General features: G+C 38.6%; 1 protein-coding gene across 3 annotated transcripts in view; it reads right to left on the minus strand.

Moving 5' to 3' along the window:
* Positions 1-25,944, minus strand: part of LOC130909559 (muscarinic acetylcholine receptor M1-like) — a 45,775-nt gene that overhangs the window by 12,901 nt on the left and 6,930 nt on the right. The window contains exons 1-3 of one of the 3 annotated variants that reach the window (XM_057826194.1): positions 22,686-22,802; positions 10,240-10,304; positions 1,173-1,351 (exon numbers count right to left, since the gene is read on the minus strand). In XM_057826194.1, coding sequence (XP_057682177.1) covers positions 1,173-1,351; positions 10,240-10,288 — 228 coding nt within the window. In that variant the 5' untranslated portion in view covers positions 10,289-10,304; positions 22,686-22,802. Of the gene's footprint in view, positions 1-1,172; positions 1,352-10,239; positions 10,305-19,915; positions 19,993-22,685; positions 22,803-25,944 lie in introns of those variants that run through there. The other 2 variants (XM_057826193.1, XM_057826192.1) reach the window with 2 other exon arrangements.

Raw genomic sequence — 25,944 nt, forward strand, 5'->3', positions numbered from 1 at the left:
TTTGAACAGGCTGGCGTGATCATAGGACTTCTAACTGCAAGCTTGTGTGTGGTCATGTAACTAACATAAACTTTATAATGATATTGACGGAACACAGGGCCTATTTATAGGGGGCCTGCATTGTTGCCGTGACCGTCAAAGGTGACCAAGTGGAATCACAGACAAAGAGCTTTTTTCGTTAATAAATTCCTGTGAAGAAATGCTTATATCTCTGAATTCTTTACAGATATGGACGCAAAACAGTCTCGATTCTAGGTAAAAAGCACACAAAAAACAAAAAAAACAAAAAAAACAAAAAAACAAAAAAAAAAATATATATATATATAGTTATCATTTATTTTACGCAAATATGTCGAAGTACGATGCTACGATGTTAGTCAATCTGGCGGCCGCCATATGTAAACAGAGCTTTTCCGGTGAAAATTTTTGTGAATAAATGCTTAAATCTCTGAATTCTTTGTGGTTATAGACGTAAAAAAGTCTCGATTCTTGGTCAAAAGCAAAAAAACCGTGCAATTAGCATTTTTTTTACGTAATTATGTCGACGTACAATGGTAGTCTGTTAGTCAATGTGGCGGCTGCCATATGTATACAGAGCTTTTCCGGTGAAAATTTGTGTGAATAAATGCTTAAATCTATTAATTATTTGTAGATATGGACGTAAAACAGTCTCAACACTTGGTTAAAAGCAACAACAAAAAAACCAAAAAACATGCAGTTAGCATTTATTTTACGTAAATATGTCGACGTACGATGTTAGTTTGTTAGTCAATGTGGCAGCCGCCAAATGTAAACAGAGCTTTTCCAGTGAAAATTGTTGTGAATAAACGCTTAAATTCCTGAATTCTTTATAGATATGAACGTAAAACTGTTTCGATTCTTGTTAAAAGCAAAAAAAAAATAAAAAAATGTGCAGTTAGTATTTATTTTATGTAAATATGTCGAAGTACGATGTTAGTCTGTTAGTCAATGTGGAAGCTGCCATATGTAAACAAGCTTTTTACGTTGAAAATTCTTGTGAATAAATGCTTAAATCCCCGAATTCTTAGGTAGATATGAACATAAAACAGTCTCAATTCTTTGTTAAAAGAGCAAAAAACCGAAGTGTGTTTCTCTCAAAAAAGTTACTTGACTAAATGCAACGAGTACATACCTAATCATCTGATTGTTACCTGCCAAATTGTGTGTCCTCCTAATGGGTCAAATGTTGCATCTCCCTGCATTAGTGTCCCATTTCCTGGTGATTCAGTGGCGTTCCCCCCATGCCAAATAATATGACTTCCATTGAACTGTTGGGTACTCCAATGACCAACACTGCCTGATAGTATGGCAACTTCCTGGTAAGAGCCATCTATAATGGAAAGAAATAATTTATGAACACATCAACAAGAAGAGTGACATTCTTTAAAACTTCCTCCAAACACACAAAAAAAGATTGTTATCAACAGCTCATAGAAATATGACATAATATTATGTCATATTATGCCATTATATTTACTCCTAAACACCGTTCAGAAAGGTTCTTATAGAGTATAACCTATATGTAGTGTATACTGTATATAACTCTTCCCTCATCTGCCCCTGGTAGGGAGGCTGCTGTTCAATATTACCTCAAGCTCAGGTCCTCTACCAGAGGCCTACGACCTTCAGGGTCCGGCGAAGTAGGACTTCCTAGGACTGCACTCTTCTGGACAGAGATGTCTGATGTTTCACCAGGTATCTGCTGGAGCCACTTCACCAGGGGTAGATGGTGTTGGCAAATGGTGTTATACTTGTATAGCGCTTTCAAGGCACTCAAAGTGCTTTACACTACATCGCCACCTACCTACTGGTGACGCAGCACCAGGAGCAATGTGGGGTTCAGTATCTTGCTCGAGGATACTTAGGCGAGTTCATCAGGGCAGGGTGAGTTCATCAGGGAAGAGAATCGAACCCACAACCTCTGGGTTGGGGGACAACTACTCTACCACTGAGTGCGCCTTTGACCACAGGCACTACTGTCACCTTCACCTTCCAGGTTCTCTCCAGATCTTCCTAGAGCCTTTGGTATTTCTCTAGTTTCAAGTGTTCCTTTTTCTTGATATTGCCATTGTTGGGAATGGCTACATCGATCACAACGGCTGACCTCTGTTGCTTATCCATGATCAGGATGTCCGGTTGGATGGCCATGACCATCATATCAGTCTGCATCCAGACGTCCCACAGGATCTCAGCCCTCTCGTTTTCCACCACCTCTAATTCTCCAGTCCATACTCTGCACAGATGTTTATGTTCACTATACCGGCTACTTGGTCATGGCGTTCCATATATTCTTTTCCTGCCTGTATCTTACACCCTGCTGTTATGTGTTGGGCTGTTTCAGGGGCCTCTTTGCATAGCCTGCACCTGGGATCCTGCCTGGTGTGGTATATCTCGGCCTCTATTGCTCTGGTGCTCAAAGCCTGTTCCTGTGCTGCCATGATGTGCTGTCTTTCAGTCCAGCCCTCTCTAACCATTGGTAGGACTTGTTTAGCTGCTGTTGTGCAGAAGTGGCTATGCTATGCCCCAGACCGCTTTGGTGGCAAGGTTCGTAGCGAAGCTCATTTGAGTGAAGGAGGAGGAGGCTTAAGTTTGAAATATGTTTTCTGAGTGTGGTTAAAAATAATTTGAAATCTAGAAAAGTTATTTTTATTATTTATTCAGTATGATATTTTATTAGTCAACCTAGCTGTTTCTTCTGTATGTAAATTAAGCAGGACCTCTAAATAAAGGCATATTTGAAAGCAATAATAGGGTCATGGTTGAAAATGAAGGAAATTATAACATTGATTCAGCTTTGTTCCAATATTATTAATAATCGAAATGCTGTTTAGGTTTTGGAAGGATTTCAACATTGAAACAACATTAATTGAGGGTGCAAAAGTGATGACAAATCAACATCAGGTGTCAACGTTGATTCAACGATATAAGATCGACAAGCGAATGTTGATCGAAAATCTCTTCAACGTCGGTTTGCTTTCTGGGAATCTCCCAATGTTCGACTCAAAAGTTACACCCTAGCCTACTGTACAAGTCAGTTTGGAATTCGTCTTTCCTTGTGTCCCTCCAGGTCAGTCAGATTTACTCCAGATGTGTCCCCTCCCTCCCTTTTACCAATTTAACCATATTTTAACTCCAAATAGATTTGGGTAGGCCAAGGGTTTCAACAAAGCTAAAGACAAGTGATCCTTGTCAACAAGTGCGGCCGGTAACCCTACTGGTGATTTTTAACCACATGAGTAAGACCTGAGGTTTGGCGACACTGAGTGTACAAAAATAAGACATGCATCTAACATGAATGCAGTGGTACCACTACTTGCTGAATTAATTGGTTCTGAAAAGTTTCTTAACCTGAAAATTCTGCTCCAAAGCCCCCAAATTCAGACACAAATCTTATAAAACATAAAAATGTATCAAAACATGTACTAAATTCATGTTACAATTGGATTATTGCACAATAAACAAAAAAAGAGCTGTGCATCATGTAAAAAACAAAAAATAAAGACTTAAAATATTGGTCATTTGCCTTTTCACTGCGGTCCTCATCTCATTTTGCCTTCATCAATCCCCAATTGTTTTATATTGCACGAGTTTGTCGGCTGCTTTGTGGTCGGCGGTAGTTGCCTCACCGTGCTAAACAACAGAGTGAATTCTCTTCCTCTTTTTGAACTTCTCGAACCATCCACACATGCCTTAAACTCCCAGTGTTGTTTTTGCGTTGATGTTTTAACGTGACGATTTTTTTACGGCCATATTCTTTGGCGAGATCAACCAAACACACTCCTATTTAATACTTTTCTATTCCAGTGGGGCAAATAAGTATTTAGTCAACCACCAATTGTGCAAGTTCTCCTATTTGAAAAGATAAGAGAGGCCTGTAATTGTCAACATGGGTAAACCTCAACCATGAAAGACAGAATGTGGGGGGTGGGGGGAACAGAAAATCACATTGTTTGATTTTTAAAGAATTCATTTCCAAATTACAGTGGAAAATAAGTATTTGGTCACTTACAAACAAGCAAGATTTCTGGCTGTCAAAGAGGTCTAACTTCTTCTAACGAGATCTAACGAGGCTCCACTCGTTACCTGTATTAATGGCACCTGTTTTAACTCATTATCGGTATAAAAGACACCTGTCCACAACCTCAGTCAGTCACACTCCAAACTCCACTATGACCAAGACCAAAGAGTTGTCGAAGGACACCAGAGACAAAATTGTAGACCTGCACCAGGCTGGGAAGACTGAATCTGCAATAGGTAAAATGCTTGGTGTAAAGAAATCAACTGTGGGAGAGCAATTATTAGAAAATAGAAGACATACGAGACCACTTATAATCTCCCTCGATCTGGGGCTCCATGCAAGATCTCACCCCGTGGCGTCAAAATGATAACAAGAACGGTGAGCAAAAATCCCAGAACCACACGGGGGGACCTAGTTAATGACCTAAAGAAAGCTGGGACCACAGTAACAAAGGCTACCATCAGTAACACAATGCACCACCAGGGACTCAAATCCTGCATTGCCACACGTGTCCCCCTGCTGAAGAAAGCACACATCCAGGCCCGTCTGCGGTTTGCTAGAGAGCATTTGGATGATCCAGAAGAGGACTGGGAGAATGTGTTATGGTCCGATGAAACCAAAATGGAACTTTTTGGTAAAAACACAGGTTCTCGTGTTTGGAGGAGAAAGAATACTGAATTGCATCCGAAGAACACCATACCCATTGTGAATCATGGGGAAGGAAACATAATGCTTTGGGGCTGTTTTTCTGCAAAGGGACCAGGACGACTGATATGTGTAAAGGAAATATTGAATAGGGCCATGTATCGAGACATTTTGAGTGAAAATCTCCTTCCATCAGCAAGGGCAGTGAAGATAAGACGTGGCTGGGTCTTTCAGCATGACAATGATCCCTAAACACACAGCCAGGGAAACAAAGGAGTGGCTTCGTAACAAGCATTTCAAGGTCCTGGAATGGCGTAGCCAGTCTCCAGATCTCAACCCAATAGAAAATCTGTGGAGGGAGTTGAAAGTCCGTGTTACCCAACGACAGCCCCAAAACATCACTGCTCTTGAGGAGATCTGCATGGAGGAATGGGCCAAAATACCAGCAACAATGTGTGAAAAGCTTGTGAAGAGTTACAGAAAACGTTTGGCCTCCGTTATTGCCAACAAAGGGTAAATAACAAAGTATCGAGATGGACTTTTGGTACTGACCAAATACTTATTTTCCACCATGATTTGCAAATAAATTCTTTAAAAATGAAACAATGTGATTTTCTGTTTTTTTTTTTCCACATTCTGTGTCTCATGGTTGAGGTTTGCCCATGTTGACAATTACAGGCCTCTCTAATATTTTCAAGTGGGAGAACTTGCACAATTAGTGGTTGACTAAATACTTATTTGCCCCACTGTATTTCTTGCTTTGTGTATATCGACAAAATAGCTGTTTTCTTCTTTTCAATTTCTCTTTTCACCATCACTTTCGTGGGGGGCATAGTGAAAAAAAGTTAATACGTACGCTGACGAGAAGCCGCCGAGACACCTTACAGCCGGTGTTCTCTCAAAATTTGCTCCCCTATAAAATTTTGCTCTCAAAGCTCTTGTGGCCCTGAAAAATCCCTCTTTTACATTCAGTTGCACTCTCAATGTTATCTAAAGGTGCTAACAAAACTAGATACATCATATACAGAGAGCGGGGCACAGTTGTTGTGTGCAGCTAACATGAAAGGATGTGTCTGAGGAAAACTTTTCTACATGTCTTTCCATGAGCAAACTTAAGTAAATATTCCTTTCATTAAAGAAAGTTTGTAGTGTTTACTTTGGAATCGCTGCATTCCCGGCCATTATTAACGTTACGCGCATGCGCAGAACCGCAAAGTAGCAATTTTTGATGTGTTGCAAAATTCGTCAGAACACCGAAAGTGCTAATGAAGAGGATGTCACATACACATACATTGTACAGTCTAACCCAATAGACCCTACCCACCGACGTCACAAAACCACGTGCTCGCTGTATGTTCCGCCCACTTGTCCGTCATTTTGTCTCTGTATTAGCATTGGTTTCAATTGATCGAGGAATTCAAAATGCATTTCATGGAAGACCCGGTGCTTTCTGATGCCGTAAACTCACTGGATGTGTTGCATAAAAGGCGTTATGTGGAAAAGCTTCGTTCTATACAGTCGCCAGATCCATATTTGATGCCCAAATCGATGTTTTTCGACCCACTGTCTTCGCCCTGTCTGCCTGACATCTGCTACGCTGATATTTACAATTATCTTGTCCACACAAAATCAGCCTATTCTCACGAAAGTTTGAAAAACTTTAAGAGCTTGGAGGCTTATAAATACTTAGTTGCTGGTTGGGTGAAACAGGTCCTCGTCCACGAAAATTCGGCAGGAATCTATCTTGTGCTTGGAAAGGTGAGTTACGAAATTTTCAATTCAAAATCTTATGTTCTTGCTAACATCCACTGTCAAGTCTAATGTATTTCATGTCATTTGTCAATGGAGCTAGGGCTTTTAATGTTTATATGGTTTAGCGATAGCACTCTCACTACATACATACGTGTATGTTGTCGGCGATTAGCCTAGCAATGATCTTAATTGTGGTTGTCAGCCCAAAACCCTCTAAATATATATTAAATGCATCTTACCAGATATAAAATGACTACTACATAATCTGTGGTAATCGTTTGGAGCCCAGTTTTCTCGTCGAATTGCAGCAGCCCATCTCGCTCTCTCCTCTCCGTGTCTCTTGGAATTCGGTAGAACTTCAAGTCTCTCCGTCTATCTTCACTGTTATTGCAACCGACCGCCACACACGCCTTCACCATTTTGATTATTAATGTTAACGAGCAGAAAAACACGCCGTAAATAGGAGGAATGTACGTAGCCGTAACAGGTCAACATGATGTGTTGACGGACAATTGGGCGGCACCAGTCAGGAGAGCAGAGTTGTGACGTCACGTGGGTAGGGTCTATTGGATGCCAGGAAGATGCTCGGCAATAGCCAATGACAGAGCAGCTATGAGTACGTTACTTTCCGTAAACTCTGGGAGCTGTGAGTAGCTGCCCATATACACAGCGCCACATACTGTGCTTTATTTAGCATTTCCTAACCTGAAATTTCACTCGTGACAAGAGGCATTTTTTCCCCGTTTAGGTGTGTCGTAACTTGAAAACAGCTCGTAATTAGAGGTACCACTGTACAGATAGTCCCCGGGTTACGACGAGTTCCGTTCCTATGCTGGCGATGTAAACCGGATTTAGCGTAAATTGGAATTAATAACCCTTTATGTCCCACAAAATTACTATTCAAAAAGTCCAAAACTATTGTATTTTGTTTGATGATGGAGGATGCACTGCTCTCTGGTGGCAGCGTTGGGTCTGGTTTGACTGTCACCTTATGAATGAGGAGCAGACTCTCGTCTGACATGGATAAAGGACAGCTGCGCTCTGATTTTGCCCACATAAGACTGTAAGTTGTTTCAGCTAATATATTTTTTGTTTTTGCCTGTATGGGATGTCGGCTACACTATTATGCCTATTATCCAGATTAGTTGGTACACAGCTAATGTAGGCGGGTAATATTACCCGGCGTTTAATATGGACTGCTGTCTCCGTACAACAATCGGATACTAAGGAAGTGATGTCATGCCGTCAACATTTTTAGTGTCATCGTAAACAATGGAGGCGAACGATCGCGACGTGGCATTCCCGATCTTCTTTTCATTACCACACATTTTTTTTAACCTTCAAACTATGTCACAATAATATGCTTCAATTCAGTGCCCATTTGTGGTCCTCCCATCGCAGGTGACGCGTGGATGAGCGTTTTTATAGAGCTCATCTCCCGCATTGTCTCTGATCAGCCAGCTGCAGGGCTGGCCCCTCCCAACTCAATGCCGACCGAACATGATTATATATAGAAAAATGCGCTGAGGAAAGTTAAACCCCGAAAAGTGACCTGCGTGGTACCCCCAGTCAAAGACGCACACGATCAGTTTTTTTCTTGACATTTCTGCCTGTCCAAACTGTCGCAACTTCCAGGATCGCCACTGTTATGCACAAGCACTCCTGGTTGCCTCTTCCAGGAAATATACGCAGCGCCACACCATATGTTTCTATTTGATATTTTCCAAGTGGTGAGATAGAAACTGAGCAACGATTGTATCACCCAAATAACGATTTCGGGATTTCGTTGTTTTCTAAAAATTTATTTCATTAACAACTCGGCGGCTGCTCGTGAAAGCCGAGCGTGCTCTCCCTTCACTCTCACTACCACGTGATGCGTTCAATTGCTTTCATGAAAAAAAAAAACAGCGATCACAAAACGGAGTTCCCGACCCCTGGTCTACAAGGTTTAGTAATTTCGAAATTTCCTGCCGGTGAGTAGTGAGTTTCCGATTCAGAGGTAAACCGCACGGGCGATGACGTAACATATGAGGCTGCTCCTTTCTGCGCATGCGTAGTTTGCGCAAACGCAGGCGTACCTTGCAGAAGCGGGGGGGCTGCGGACAGGTATAAAAAATAGTCGGCAAAATACCCTGGAGAAAATAATCTGTCCTACTGTGGACGTAGCCTGAGTTTACAGCTACAGTTTGTGGAGTTACGTGCAAGCGGTTTGCTATGACAATTGTAAATACGTTAGCATTCGTAGCATTTGAGCTAGTGGACTTTTGTTAGGAAAATTAGGCTCCCGTAATTTCCCGAATATAACGCACACTTTTTTTCCCCCGAATCAACTTTTAAAATCACGGTGCACATTATACACGGGTACAGGGATGGAGACAGAATATTATGTATATATAAAGACCGATTTTTTTAATTTTATTTTTTAACACGACCATGTTGTGTTGAAGAAAACGTATGCGGCGATCCGTTGCCGACCATTACGGTACATGACGTCACCATTTTGTTACTGTAATACTTCAGTCTGACTGGTCGAATGATTTCGTCTGTTAAATTCTGCTTTTTTCACTCTTCATAAAGCACAGAATTAGTTTCTTGAACTCATTTGAGTCAACGTTTATTGCAACTCGGCAACTCGGACCATAACAAACGTAACACAACACAAACTTCCTGTGTCCGTCAACTATATTTGTCCCTCGGGAAACTCAAACCCAAATAACAATAGTTCCTCTTGTTACAGTAGAGATGCGCTCGTTCCGATTTCCGACTTTGGTCCTCCCTTTTATTTTACCGTATCAATCCATGGAAGAAACATTTATTCATCATGATGAAACAATGAAGTTATACAGCAGCCTTTAAAAGAAAAGTCACATCTGTTTTGTTTTCTCCTGGATTTTGGTGAGTTGGATAATTTGTCAGATCATATTATTACCGTGCATATTGTCAGTTAACGGTAATGTTTTGAACTACCAATGTGCTATGCTTGTGCTGTGTTTCATCAGTCAGTAAAATGACATTTCTGTATCTGTACTCAAGGTCTGTTTTCTTGTATTCTTCTTTTTCTTGGTGCTAAAATTTGGGTGCGCGTTATATGTACACGGGTACAATAATTTCCCCTAGATTTTACAAGTAAATTTGGGGTGCGTGTTATGCACGGGTGCGCCTTATATTTGGGAAATTATGGTAATTTAATCTACAAAATTTACAAATTGATCAGACTTGTTGGACGTTTGAACACCAATTGTTTTTTGTCAAGTGTTTTATTGTTAAAATGCATGTCGTTTTGAACATACAAACATATGTGTGTTACAGCTTTACAAATTGTCAAAAGTGGAGGAAGTAAAATGCTTCAAAAAGCAAAATTGCCTTGTTTGATGTCTGTAAAGCTGTACAACTTCACGTTTCATGAAGACAGAACACATCATATTCATAAAGTAATAAAATAAGCTACTGTGAGGTATAATAAGGTACTGTTTATATGATTAAAAACAAAACAGAGACAAAATGGCAGACGAGACTTAGGTGTTGTAAAGTCAAAATCGCATAAGTCGAGTATGTCGTAACCCGGGGACTACTTGTATTTTGTATTGGCAGTATAAATTTTGAATAAAAGAAAAAATATAGGGTCAACAAAATAATTATGTGGTGTCAATAGAAGATTTCTATCTCATGTGGGGGATTCTGGAACTGTGATAAACAAAGGACTACTGCATATTTATTTTACTGTCTTGATTCTAAAGTAGACAGAGTATTATTGTTATTTTATTAGTATTAGTGTTATTTGCTTTCCAAATGTTAAACATTACCAAAAGTAGTTGTTATGAATGCAGGATCTGATCTTGAGGTTTCTTCCATAATGACCAACAGGCATCTAAAGGTAGAGTGGAGGGGAAAAAAGCATTATATGAGGGAAAAAAAGGTGATAAACTTCATCCATCCATTTAATTGTCTGCCAAAGGACTGACAATTTTTCTTTGGCAGATAATACCTATACATACGATGGGTGAAAAAAACAGTAAAAGAGTTAAAAAAACAAACAAAAAAACAAATATACTGGATATAAAAAAAGAAGTCTACACAACTATTTTCAAATGGCAGATGTTATACAAAATGACACTAAAGCTAAAGTTTGCACAGGATGAGTATTAACTCTGGACGTTAGGGGATTTATAATAATTATGGAGGATGTCTGAGATCCCTTGCGGCTTCTAATCTCTTGTAAAGGTTCACCTTTCTGTAGAAATTTTGATTAGCAACAATAAAAGCTTTTCAGGGGCAAATTATGAAACAGCCCCATATCGGACTATTTTTCACCAAGATCTTTTATTGCTGATGAGTCCAGAGTTGGATAAAATAGCCAATAGTTTGAGAAGCGTTACTTCAAAACAATATTCATCAAGTAAAAGTAAAAAAAAAAAGTACTCAGATACAAGTAAAAAGCATTTAGTGAAAAGAACATTCAAATAATAAGCATCTGCATACAATATCTGATTTGGTATGTTTTATTTCTCCTCACAACATCATCCATATGAATTGTTATTATTGTATTGTTCTATAACCTAGTACATCGATCGGGTCCGATCACGTCATTTTCAAAGTATCGGAATCGGCAAAAAATTTTTGGACATGCCTTTTTTTTTTTATGTATATATATATTTTTTAATTTAAATTGTTTTCTAATTGTATGCAACGTTACAGACAAAATGTCTTACACTCATCCAGAGTAGTTTTGGCTTAAAGTAGGGCTATCAAATGTATTAGGTTAACAGCGGTAATTATTTTTTCTTAATTTATCACGTTAAATAAGTAACGCATGCGCTGCACGACCCACTCACTCATTGTCGCGTTCAATCTATATAAGCGCTGTTTTACCAATATATAGAGCTAAACGCAGCGTATAATGAGTAGAGAGAATTTTGACAGCCTTTGGAGCCTTTTTCTATTTGGCTAAAGCCTTACATTCCCTCTCTCAGCAATTAAAATTAACGTGGGAGGCAATGTGGGGAAGAAAGGTAGTAGTTGATCATTTTCTTAACACCCTATGTTCTTTCCCAACGCAGAGAAGATTTATCAATTGGTGCCCCTACGCCCAGTCATGGTTGCACTTCCCATCATGCATTTGGGTTGAATGACTGCAGTATCATTTACTGAAAGCTCAACAGATACACTAGATGGCAATATTTAGTCACAATATACAAAGTCACATTTATCCTTTAAGAATTACAAGTCTTTCTATCCGTCGATCCCTCTCACAGAAAGAATGTTAATAATGTAAATGCCATCTTGAGGATTTATTGTCATAATAAACAAATACAGTACTTATGTACTGTATGTTGAATGTATATATTCGTCCGAGTTTTATTCATTTTTTTCTTAATGCGTTACCAAAATGTATATGATCGGGAAAAATTATCGGGAATGATTGGAATTGAATCGGGAGCAAAAAAAAAAGCAATCGGATCGGGAAATATCGGGATCAGCCGATACTCATACTAAAACGATCGGGATCGAATCGGGAGCAAAAAAACATGATCGGAACAACCCTACATGACCATACTAGGCAAACAAAAAAAAAAAGCAGGAATACAGGAATCACCTTATTGAAAGAGTATGAGTGCTCTCTCGATTTCCTACACTGAAATGATTATATCTCCGGTTTTCCCAGGGATCTGTCCAAGGCCCTCTTTTATTTTCGCTTTATTTATTGCCTCTTGGTTCTGTTTTTAGGAAACATGGTGTTTTATTTCATTTGTATGCTGATGACTGTCAGATCTATTTTCCAGTGGCACAAAACGACACGTTCTGTCAACTCATTGCTCATTGAATGCCTCAACGACATAAAGTCGTGGCTTTCACTTGATTTTTTAAGTCTGAATTACAGCAAGACTGAAGTCATGGTGTTCAGACCAAGTAGCCAGGCCTCCCTGAATGTTTACCTCCGTTCATTGTCTCCGTTTCTTAAGAACTATGTAAAAAAATCTAGGGGTCCAATTTGATTCTGATTTTAAATTTGAGAAGCAGATTTCTTGTGTTGTACGGGACTGTTTTTATCAGCTTCGCCAGATTGCTAACGTGAAGTCTATTGTTTCACGCTCTGATTTGGAGAAGTTGATCCATTCTTTTGTCATAACTCGGTAATTCTTTGTATGCAGGCGTCGGTCAGGCTACACTGGCCCGTCTGCAACTTGTGCAAAACTGCTGCTCAAACATAACACCACGATTTTAGCATCTCTTCACTGGCTCCCAGTACATTACCGAATACATTCTAAGATATTATTATTTGTTTTTAAATGTTTGAATGATCTTGCGCCGCCATATCTGTCAGAACTGCTTCAGCCTTACAGTCCAACCAGAACCCTCAGATCAGCTGACCACCTGCTTCTACAAGTCCTAAAATCAAGGCTGTAGCTTAGGGGTGACCGTGCATTTGCGGTGATGGCGCCCAGGCTGTGGAACCAATTACCACTTACTATTAGACAGGCCCTTCACTTACGGATTTTAAATCACACCTTAAAACATTTTATTTTTCTTCAGCTTTTAATGTGCAATGACTGTTTGTTTATTTTATTTTTATGTATATGTTTTATCTTTGAAAGTTAACTTATTTTGCTGTTTTATGGTATTTTAAGCACTTTGGACTCCTTGGCTGATTTTTTAAATGTGCTATACAAATAAAGTTGATTGATTGATTGATTGATTGATTGATTGATTGATTGATTGATTGATTGATTGATTGATTGATTGATTGATTGATTGATTGATTGATTGATTGATTTCCATGGTTTATCGGTGCCAAACAACCAGGAAAGAAGTTGAAATCCGCACTTTCTAGTAATGTTGATGACAGCACTCTATGTCAAATGGTTTATTTTTTACGGTACTCTATAAAGGCGTAGGGTTTACATAGGGACGTTAGGGACATAACACTAGGAACTTTTCAGGATGCTTTGCATGTTATACACAAATTTGTGTTCAAATAATGCAATATAAATTTGCTAATAAAATCCAGACATTTATTCTGGAAGTTTTCAAAATTTCTCTTTAGTAGTTTTTGAAAACAAAGGTTTGAATCAAACGGTGTATCACCTGGACCTATACATATGCACTGCAAAAACACATCTCCTTAAAACTGAAAAAAAGAAAAACTTAAATTCCCTTGTTTTCAGTGTAAATCTACAAGAAATAAGAGAAATTATCTACCAGTGCTACAAGTAAATTTCATTCAGATTTCTTAAAATAAGGAAAATACTAGGGGTGCACTATATCCATTTTTTGAAACCGATACCGATATTGATAACTTCCTGCTCCTCAAAGCCGTTATCGATAACCAATAATAAATATATCATTTTTTAAATGTATATTCAGTTTTTGAACACCTGGACGTTTAAAACAACTAGTGGTGGATTCAACATATATTTGCCTTTGACCTAACCAGATTTTTCATAATGACATGCACATTATTATAATGAACAAAACAAAGACAAAACCAGTCTTGACTTCAAATAAAGTGCCAATATCTATTTTTTTAAATAAATATAATTTGAGTCAATCACAATCAATTAGTCAATATAATTGAAGATGTGTTTCCTGAACAATGAGCACTGAACAAAAACATAAACCCAACAGGTATTGTGCTTTGTCATCAGATAAAAATATTTGGTGCTACAGGAGAGTGTGGTCTTGGTCCATGAAACAGCTTTCTTAACCTGGGAGACAGGTTAGGACTATCAATAACCAAAAGGCCTCTCAATAACTTACTAACTTATAACTAACACTGTATAATGCAAACATTATATAGTAAGGTTAATCACTCATTCCTCATAACAAAAATATGATAGAACCAAAAAGGATTAATGGCTTACCTTTTAATAATCAATATAAACGGCAGTGAGTAGGGATGGGAATTGATAGGATTTTTACGATTCCGATTCCATTATCGATATTGCTTAACGATTTGATTCTTTATCGATTCTCTTATCAATTCTAATTTGGGGAAAAAGAAGAACAAACGTTTTGATTGGCATCGAGTTTGTTTAATCAGAAATCACAACCTTACAAACTCACAACAAGATCAAAAGAGGCCCAAAGCCTCAATGTTAACTGTGGCAATAAGTGGCAAATACACAAGAATGTGTAACATTTTACTGAAACATTTATCTAATAGAAATAAAAAATATTGGTATATATTGGCAGATAGGTTTTTGTTCTGCCTTTGGCAATATGTGTTAAAGCAGGGGTCCCCAAACTTTTTTCTGTGAGGGCCACATAACTTTTCCCTTCTCTGATGAGGGGCCGGGGTCAGTTTGTAACAGAAAAAGTGTGACGATTGCAGAAGTGCATAAATGTAAAAAATTATTGTTTTTCAGAAAGCCACAATCAAATAACCCTTTCTGGATTCTTTATAATAATAATAATAATAATAATAATAATAATAATAATTAATAATAAAAACACTATTAATTAAATAGATAATAACCAAATAACCCTCTCTGAATTCTTCAAGGAAAAGGCCAGAAAATAAATAACGACTGAGAAAGAAAAAAAAAAAATCAAAATGGCCGGACCAAATGTCAAGGCGGGCCGTATTTGGGCCGCGGGCCGCAGTTTGGGGACTACTGGGTTAACGTGTATTATTTTACCATTACATTGAATTGCATGCCTTTTAGTTTTTGTGGCGCTTACACGCTCAAGTGGGGGCGCCCTTGCGCTTCTTCACGCGAAGAAGAACGCGCTCACGTGAAGAAGAGCGCGCTTACACCCAAAGAAGAAATGCCGCATCCAAGTGAGTGAGCGTGTTAGTGAGAGAGGGAAACACTTCTACGAGCCTACGTTCTTTGTTAATGTTAATATCTACAGAGGCAACGCCTGTATGTATCATCTTTTGTGTTGTTGTGTTTCCACTCGCGATCGGACACTTAAATCCAGTTGTGTAGTGGTTTGAACGATGTGCTAATGCTAGCGAACGAATGCTAACCATACTGTTATTAGCAGCTAATCATCGCTGATTTACGTTGATGCAAACCTGTTTGTTATTTTGTTTCATTTCTATTCTTAGTTTCACTCTTCAAGTGATGGTTGAATAAAGTCAGCAAATTATACCAACATCTTCTGCATCGTCATTTGGGAGTTTAGCTAGCTGCATAGCCAGGACTGAGCCTTAGCCTCTCTGTGAGGACAGCGCAGTTGTATTCCCTCCCGATGCAGTTATCTCCACCTTGCGATGACTGCAAGTCGCTTTGTTGTAATTTTTCCTCGTGAAGTGAAGACACACTTTCGAGCGTTTGAACCTACGTGCTGTCATTGTTATGTTTATGGCTGCAATGCTCGTGCTTACCCGTCGTAACCTTTCATTTTCACACTCTTTCCTGGTGAAGTGTAGTCAAACTTTGGAGCGAGTGGTTCTTGGCGCCATGCTAGTTTGATGCGTCTGGACAACAACACACGTCACGACGCAATACGCGTCTTTAGGAATCGTTAAAGGGATCGTTAAGGCTTTTTCATTGTGATGTCGAGGCCTCGAAACATTCGGAACCGTTCCCGAATTGGAATCGGATTTCGATTCCCATCCCTAGCAGTGAGTGAACCCATTTTCAATAAAGTATGAGGTTTCTTCTCTGCATAGTACAAAATCCTACCAAGCATGCTGACAGGACTAACATTACACGTCTATACTGTATGTCCGGGGTGAAAACATATGTGCCGTGCACGGTTGCCGACGAAGTTTGGAAGCGTGTGGCAATCCCATCATACTTTGCCGGTAAACGTTCATCTGAAAAGTGGCAGCGGCTTGGAATGGTTTCAAAGGACGAAGTAGCCGCCTGAATCCTATGTCTTTGACGAGGGACAAGGGTTGGTTGTCTAGCGCCATCATTTCTGTGATAATGTTTGTGATCGCTATAGCCCTCGGTCATCTTTGGGAGACTTTTCAAAGGACTCGTTAAATGGTACAACCCCGCCTTATTAGCTGGCTTTGGAATTGGATGAGCAGCTTTATTCGCAGCTCGCACATCCTCGTACTCTTTTAAAACACAATCGACGCGATTGTCATATTTAAAGTGGCTTATTAAAACTCATTTGCTCCGAAAAACGTATAAATAAATTCTATTTTTAATTTTTTCAGTGTCCCAAAGTCTTTTATGTTTTTTTTTTCATAAGAGACATCTCTGGGTTCTGATTCTGATCTGAACTGAGCTCCAAAGCACAAAGCTAAAAATTCATTTTATAGCAATAAAATTGGTCACTGGAGGACAGTAGCGCATTTGGTAAGACTTGCAACCCGATTCAACAGCAACGAACGGCCGGGCAGCACGGCAAGGCGCAGGCAGCAGACGACCGAGCAGAACAACCGAGAGGACGCCCGGGATGCCAGGCGTTGGACAACCGAGCAGAACGACCGGGACCACCAGTGCAGCGGACGATGTTGTTCAGTCCGTGCTGCTCACTGAGCAGACCTCACAGGGACTCAAAAAGATCCATCTTTATAAGACAGTCGGCGATGAGGGAAAAGTTTACCCGGCTGTCGTGGCGACAACAACGTCATCTCTCAGTTAGTTATGTGTAAATAAATTGTTACTTTGGTATCAAAAGCTCAATTTGTTTTGTTGTTTATGTAATTTTGTAAAATGAAAACATTATTCAGATGTTTGTGATGTAACTAAAACAAAAAATAGCTGTGTCAAAGTTATGTTTGAAATGTATGCTTTCACAAAAAGCTCAATTTCTCTGTTTTTCATCAGAAATTGGAAAATTGCTCAAAATAAGCTATTTTCTAATGCTGATTTCTAAAGAATGGAAAAAGATATGAACTTACTGTTTTTTCCTGCTGAAAGAACAGTCTAATCTTTCTTTTGGTGTGTTCCAAGTGTATATAGCAATAGAACATAATTTTCTGTGGGCCTTGCAAAATCAGTCAAAATACAGTAAAACGGCCAGAAGCGAAGGGCCTTGGTCAAAATGGCTGGGAGTGAATGAGTTAAGATGTGTTTCTCGCCAGCCGTGTGGCACACTTGAGCGTGACATCACAGAGAGGGAGCACTTGATATACTAACGCACACATCCCAATCCACCGACACCGTGCCAAAAATATTACAGCACGTATAATCGGTCCTATTAATAATGTTATTGGATTTATTGGGATGACATCATAATTCGTATTATCGGACCGATAATTATCAGATCAATAATTATCGTGCACCTGTAAAAAATAGTTAGCTGAAAATATGCTTAACATACGTATTTTAAGCAAAAAAGCTTCTATATTTAATCTTTTAAAAAAATTGTTTGTCAGAAATGTTCTTAATTCAAGCATAGATATTGTTCAAAACGAAGTTAGCTGGGATAGGCTCCAGCACCTCCGCGACCCTCGTGAGGAATAAGCGGCATGGAAAATGAATGAATGAATTATTTGAAAGCATTTTTTTCTTGATTTAGGTGAAAAATGACTCACTTTTAGATTTTTGGCATAATAAGAACAAATGGTAATATTTACTAAAATTAAGTGGAAGAATCTGACATATTAATCTGTTAACTAGCCTTTAAAACTCAAAACAAGATGAAGAAAATTATTCGACTAGATTTAAGAAAAATTTTCAGATTAAGACGTTGTAAATTTGCAGTGTGAAAGTTAGTATAAGTCAATGCAAAATTTGCAGTGTGAAAGTTAGTATAAGTCAGTACTTCTCAAATAGTGGGGCGCGCCCCCCTGGGGGGGCGCAGAGCAATGCCAGGGGGGGCGCATGTGACCTCGGGGAACATGTTTTTTTTTTTTTTTTTTTTGCCGTACTGGAATAAAGTGTACTTGCACATCCACTCAGTAGGTGGCAGTGGCGCTCTCATTTTCAGAGTGTGCGCAGTATTTTTGAACTAAGGAAGAGCACTCAGCAGTCAGCACACACAGACAACAAATATGAAGAGCAGTGTGCCACCGCCGTTTTCGAAAGCCGTTTTCCGACCGGACTCACTCACGCAGCGACCCACTGTCTTGTCCGGTTCTCACGTCGCCGCCTGAGAAGGGCCATTTTCGGCTTGGGATCGTCACGACGACTGCCCTCACCTACGGTTCTACCTCGGCCGCCGTGAATGCGCTTTTTTCGTGCCGTTTGCCTTTTAGCTTTGACTTTTAATACAGTGGGTGATGATGAAAGTCCACTGTTTACTGTGTCTAAAAATAATTATAGCAGACAGCAAGAAGCCAAATCAATTAAGACGCCACTTAAAGACATTAGACCCCAATCTCATTGTTAAGCCGCTTGATTTTTTCAGTGAAAACGTGCCGAATATTGCCAACAATCGTCCTGCTTTGTCAGTGTTATATCAGTAAGCCAGTGAGCATTGTTAGCATGCTAATTGCAAAATAACTCCACACCATTGCAAAGGAGGTAAATACTGTGAGCAGCAAAAATAAAAACTGTCCTGTCCAAGGACAATTTTTTTCCCCTTTTATTCAGATTTGTTTTTTTGGTCAAATTTTTTGGCACATTGTCCTCATGAGTGAATGTTTCTAATCAATTATAATTTGGTATTATTTACTGATTTTATTACATTTTATTTTTCTGTATCAAATGGTCAAAAATGTACCTTGAGTGTATTTTTTAGTTTGGATGTGAATTTTTTTTTTTTTTTTAATTCAGGCAAATTGATGCACGTCAAGTCTTCTCTGTTACAAACAAAACAATGTTAATAAAGTTATACTTTATTATAAGTTGATCTATGTTACTTTTTTTCTTTATTAGAAAAAAAGGACACAATGTTAGGCAGATGTGTATTTATAATGGTAATTTTATAGACAAATGATACTAGTTACAGTGGCGGCAGAGAGTTTGGGGGGGCGCGAAACATTTACGTCTTCCTTGGGGGGGCGTGACAGAAAATAATTGAGAAGCACTGGTATAAGTCAATGCAGATTTATTTTGCATTAATCATTTAGCCTATGAATTAATTAGGTTCTTATTGGTCTCATGACAGTCTTGACACCGCAGTCACCTATTAACCCAAAAAAAAAAAAAAAAAAAGCCGCACTGGACTATAAACCGCAAGATTTAAAATGAGGGTGAGAAAGTAGCAGTTTATAGTCTGAAAATTACAGTATACATGGTTTGTCAATAGGATTTTCGAAGTCAGGAAACCAGCCTGTAATCTGTGAAGGCGTGTCTATCTCCAGTTTTTTACAGTAGTACAAGTAAAGCTATTTTTATTTGGTTTGGATATTTCGGCACAATGCATGTATTTAAAAAAAAAAAAAAAAAAACAGCAAAACATTATTCCAATGCACAGATGTTGTTTTCACAAAATTTTAAGACAATTTACAGCTACTATGGCAACAGAATATAACCTAATGGAATTTCTCCTCAAATACCATTGTACTAGAATACAACTGTTACTAACCGTATTAAATACCCACACAATAGAGAATTAATATGGTGACCATTATGAAGAAACACTTTGAAAATCATTGCAGACAGCACACCATGCACTCATGCTAACAATAGTACTATTGTTGAGCCAGCGAAAACAAAGCATTCTCTTCAATTCAGTCCTGCAGCTTCCATTGCGTTGCTGATTATGGTGTAGATTAGCATAGCCTGTAAAGAAAAGATGACATTACTAATACAGGCTGTACTAATTAAAGCCAGAACCATCATATCCATGGGCTTCAGGCAGAGAAGCTGGAAGTCACTCACAGCAGGGGCTGCCGAGAATCTTTTTTAGTGTTTCCCATCCAAAAACAGCCATTTGGGTACAAATTTATTTTCTCCATTCAAAGCATACACATTGGCAGTAAACACGCTTGCTGAAGAGTTTACGTACTACTACTAGGCTGCTACAAAGACAGCGTTTTATTTCACCTACAGTGTGTGTTGGAGTTTTTGTATTGGAAATAAAAGTGCATGTGAATTATATGCAAATCCCCACAGCTAGACGGCGCAATGACACACAAACACATTTGAAGGTGCCACTAAGCTTCGGTTTAACACCCATTGTTCACAACACTAAAATAAATTGCACATGGATATCCAACAGCGCTCTGCTCGGCGTCAGCTCAACAGAGACAACAAACGATGATATGGCTACAATGCAAGCTTGCTTCCTATTTGACGACACCATAGGACAGTTATCTTAATTTTTTACTTCGAGTTGAATTTTAGAAAGTGTCACTGTTTTAGTAAAGAAAAAAAATGTATTTTGTTTTTGTGCGATGTTAACACCTTTGTCAACAATTGAATTTTCTGTTCCACTAGTGCCTTATTCAATGTAACCCGGTAGCAAGCAAGGTATAAGATGGTGTAATTAACAATTTTTAAAAAAAACCAACAAAAACATATATTTAATCCCCAAAGTTAAATACGGTATTGTTTCAATATTTTTTATTTATTTTTAACAAAACAACAACAAAAATCTACCAAAACACTTTTTTTTCTCCTCCCAAACACCAGGGGGTACTGCAGTACCCTTAGCACCCCACTTCTCACGCCACTGCTCAGCAATAACAGTTTCACAAATGATCACTCCAAATATAATGTGGAAATGCAAACGAAATTGACAGAACACAAAAGTATAACAGTGAACGGTGAAAATAAAGTACACAGAGAACAAGAAAACAAATGATCATCATTTTGAACATGCTTTTTACTTGTGCTTCACTTGAACCTATTATCTCCCACACTTATGTTGTCTTCTAATTTCCTCACGGCAAGCGACAGTACCTCCTCGACCAATGAGATGAGCGGAATTGTCATAGATCTATCAGCTCATTGGTCAGAAAGCAGGAGAGGTGGGGGAATGCGTTCCCCTACATAATCTTGAAAAGCACCATACCAGTAATCGTTAATTCTACAAATAAAAGACTATATTCGATTTTCATGATAATACGTGCCAAAGCGCAAGGTGGAAAAGCGCTATACAAGTATAACACTATTTACCATTCCTTATAAACTTAATATGGGACGCGTACTTTTGTGTCTGAGTGCAGGACGTTTCCATTTTTAAAGGGACGGTTGGCAACCCCAGTACTTATAACACTATGTTACAGTGCTAAAAGAATACTTAACTCTTTTTTAGGCCTCTGAGTCCTATGATCACGGCAGCTTGCGCAATCGCATGCCTCTTTAAGGTACCGAAAAAAAAATATATATATATATATTATAATAATAACTATTTGACATAGAGCGCTGCTGTCAACTGTACTCAAAAGTGCGGGTTTTAAATTCTCTCCCAGCTTTTATTAGGCACCAGAATTATGATCATTTTAATCTTATATTAGAAAAAATATGTGGGTCCTATGATCACGCCAGCTTGCGCAATTGCATATCCTTTTTAAAGTACCGTAAAAATATATATATAAATTAATAAATAAAATAAGTATTTGACATAGAGCGCTGCCTTCAAAACTACTCAAAAGCAGAGATGGGTAACAACACGTTACATATACTCCATTACATTTACTTGAGTAACTTTTTGAGAAAAATGCACATCTAAGAGTAGTTTTACTAAGCTACACTTTTTACTTGAGTAGATTTGTGAAGAAAAAGTACTGCGTTACTCCGCTACTTTGGGCTACACAACAGTCGTTATATTTTTCCTCTTTATTCTACATATTAGATTTATTTATTTTTTGCTAGCAAAGCTATTTCGCCTGGACGTCGCAACAATAATCACATGACTCCATTACACCAATCAGATGTGAGCTTACCGTTCTATGATTACGCAAGCCTGTTCAATCACGCGTCTTTAAAGCACCGTAACAAATTAAGTATTTGACATTCAACATGAGTCGAAATCGCGGATTTAAAACTCACTCTCAGTTTTTATTTGGCAACGATTAACCACGGAAAAGCGGAGATGATCTTTTTAATTTCATAATAGTAACTATGAAGGAACTACAACTACCGTATTCACTACTGAACCTAGGAACTATTTTCTCCACTAGAGGGGAGGGCATTCATGCTTTTTGCTTCATGACTTTTTTTTTCTCTCTTTAATGATTTTTTTTTTTTTTAAATTTCTTTGGCTTGATGTGGTTATGTAATGGGTAATTGTACAGTATCATTATGGCAACAGTTCATATAGATAAGTTTGTGCTGAGATTAAAAAAAAAATACCATTGTTTCAAAAAAAAAAAAAAATAAATAAGCAATTACTCAAAATGTTACTCATTACTTGAGTATTCTTTTCACTGGATTTTTTTTTTTTTGGATGACTACTTTAACTTGAGTAATATTATTTTGAAGTAGAAATTTTTGACTAATCTACTCACCTCTGCTCAAAGTGCGGGTTTCAAATCCTCTCCCAGCTTTTATTTGGCACCAGAGATATGGTCATTTTAATCTTATATTAGAAAATATGTTTATCTGTGCTTGATTGTACACTCGGGCCACTCATGCTCTTGGACAGGATAGAAACAGAAAATAAATGAGTAATTGACACAATTTATATCAGCACTTGGCCTAAAGGGAAGAAATGTCAGTCGGCAGCACTTTTTGTATTTGAATGATAAGCTGTTGAAATGGATGGATGGACAGGACTTTGCTAATTTGTATACTGAGTACAAAATTTTATGTTTTATTCTCAGAATCTTTACTTTAAAAAAAATGTTAAAACAGTACAGTTGCACAGTTTAGTAAGGCAGCTGTGATAAAATATTATTTTTGAAGGAAGTAGTCATTTTATTTTTAATGTTACTTAGAACATGCCTTAAAAAACTTTGTTAAATTGTGAAGGAAATTACAAAAAAGTGTGAATTGTCCGATTAGTTGATGATGTAAATAATCGTGAGTTCCAGCCCTAGTTGAAAGGCTCCACAAAATAGACTAAATTGAGATTTTACCCCGGAGTGCTGTCTCTTTAAAGAAGCAGTGCAAACCATTATGTCATTGTGCTGCCATTGTGCTACTTGAGGGAGCTGAGGAGCACTCACATCCCCAGACCTCTGATGGAGAACTGTGCCATCAGCAGTGTTCTGTCATATGGACTTTTAGTGAGGATTTCAAGCTGCACCAACGCTGACCAGCAGGCGCTCCAGCGCGTGGTGAAAGCTGCCGGCAGAATCATTGGAATGACTCTCCCTGAGATCAGCACACTAATCTACTCCACTCACTGTTTAAGAAGAGTGCACAACATACTGCGGGACCAGCACCGTCCTGCTCACCACCTTTTCCACCTGTTGCCCTCGGGGAGAAGGTACAGGTCCATACAGGCCAGAACATCAAGACTGGCCAACAGTCTGTATCCACAGGCTGTGAGGCTACTGAACTCTGCCCCTCTCCCCTCTCTGCCCCCATTTTATGGACAATAATCCACATCCACCAACAACATTAACTCTGAACTGGTTTGCATTGTTGCAGTATGTCATTACCCACTACTTCCTCCTCCCTTACCCTTGCCTATTGGTTGACAATCAGTATACTTGATTATACTTGATTAACTCATCTCACGCACTGATTTACAACTGTTCTTATCAGGTATATTTTTGCTCTGCACTTTAGCACTGACATGACTTTATGCTGCTGTTGAGTCTTTTTTGTACTTATGTCTAATACTGTGTCAGTGTTTACACTTGGTACTTAAGGGTATTTATTATATGGGTTTCGTACTTTACCAACTTAGCTGTATAGATGCTCCAAACAAAGTTTCGTTGTGCTTTTTGTAACAATGACAATAAATATTCTGAATCTGAATCTGCCAGCATCAAACTTTTACTGTTGAGAAAACCAAATAAAATCAAAAGTAAATATTGAAGATGAACAACTCCTTAGTTATCAATCCTAATAATGACATTGTTGACATTTTATTTGAAAGTGTCAGAAATTACAAATTGTAAGAAATCTTTTCATTTAGCTCACTTTTGACTCCTAATACGAACCGTTTCAATGAATTTTTTACTGCATTTCCTCTCAAAGATCGTGGTTTGGAAAAGATAATTTACTTACTCTTGATTATAATATTCATATACAAGTAGTCCCCGGGTTACGAAAGAGTTCCGTTCATACTCTGGCAACAAAACCCGCGTAAGTCAGAATTAACCCTTTAACTACCCTTAAATCTCAAAATAACTATCCAAATGATTTAGAGCTACAGTTTGTGGAGTTATGTGTGAGCGATTTGCTATGATAATTGTAAATACGTTAACATTCATAGAATTTAAAGCAGTAATGTGAAGTAATTTCATAACATGCCAAATAGGGTCACAATTAAAGTAATTAAACATTGTCCAACAAATAAAGCATGAAAAAAATCATTTATATGTTGTATATTTGACAAAATAAACCGCGTTTCCGAAGTTCGAGCCTGAAAGGGGACGAACCCGGAAGTGATACGTCACACCGGGAACAGCGATGGCAGCTCCATACATACGGCCGCCATCCAAGCCCTTCAAACAATGATTCAAACAGCGATATAAGCGATAGATCGAGCGCAAGGGAGGAGATCCAAGTTTTTGAAGAGTTGGAGGAAGAAGAGGAGGTTGGAATTTTATGTTGGACCTAACATGTATTAGCCAGATGCTAATAAGGATGCAAACAATGTGCCTAGACTACCTGACATGGAATGGATACAAGACCCATCGAGATTACAAGATTGGTTAAGATATAGGCTGTTTTTATTTGCATGATTTGAAGATGCAGGCATTTGCACATAAGTTTATGTTTTTGTCTGTCTGATGACATTTAAAAAAAAAAAAAAAGTCTGTCTGATGACATTTAAAATAAAAAAAAAGTCAGACTTCATGTTCATTTTGGCAGATCCGGCAGCTCTCGTGCATATAAAATAATAATATAAAAACGTTGGTGGGAAAGAAGGAGATGAGTCGTTGATGGCTTTCTCCACTTTATTGTGGCAACAATAACAAAACAAAATAATAGCAATCTGCCGCCACATTCGACCGCGAAGTTTTGCTTCTCGCTGATTTCCTCCTCGCCTCCTACTACTCCAGCGTCTCTTAAACGGATGGTTCATAGTGTCTTGTTATGAGCTTTTTGTTTACAAATGTATCGAACACACGACGTGCCGACAACTATGTTTCTTTTTTTAACACATGGAGCTAATCAGTACAACACGGCTTCGGGCTCTCGGGAGGAAGTGGCGTCTAATGGCGTGAGGAAATGTAGTTTTTTCACACAAGCGAACAGATTACAAAGCACCACTTCAGTGTTGTCCCGAGACTACATTTCCCATGATTCACTGCGTGACCTGCGCGCTCGCTGATTCGCTGCCAGACATTAAAAGCAACACTTGTCACCTGTCAGAGACTCTCGCGAAGCGGTGAAACACAAACTAGAAGGCTATCAAGCGATCACCGTGAAAGAAACGGCGAACCGTACAAATGCAATGCAATGCTTGAAGCATGAAGGTGGAAATATATAATACAAATACAAATAAATGTGCACAAACTCACCGGCGGTGTGTGTCTCTTACTGCAACGTGACCGTGAATTACCGCGACGCCAACCCGTTTACATGCACATCCACACCCGTTTCACGATTGACAGTGGATTAACCCTTTTGGACAAGATCGTAGAT

Source organism: Corythoichthys intestinalis, chromosome 21, assembly GCF_030265065.1.
Source record: "Corythoichthys intestinalis isolate RoL2023-P3 chromosome 21, ASM3026506v1, whole genome shotgun sequence".
Taxonomy (NCBI): Eukaryota; Metazoa; Chordata; class Actinopteri; order Syngnathiformes; family Syngnathidae; genus Corythoichthys; species Corythoichthys intestinalis.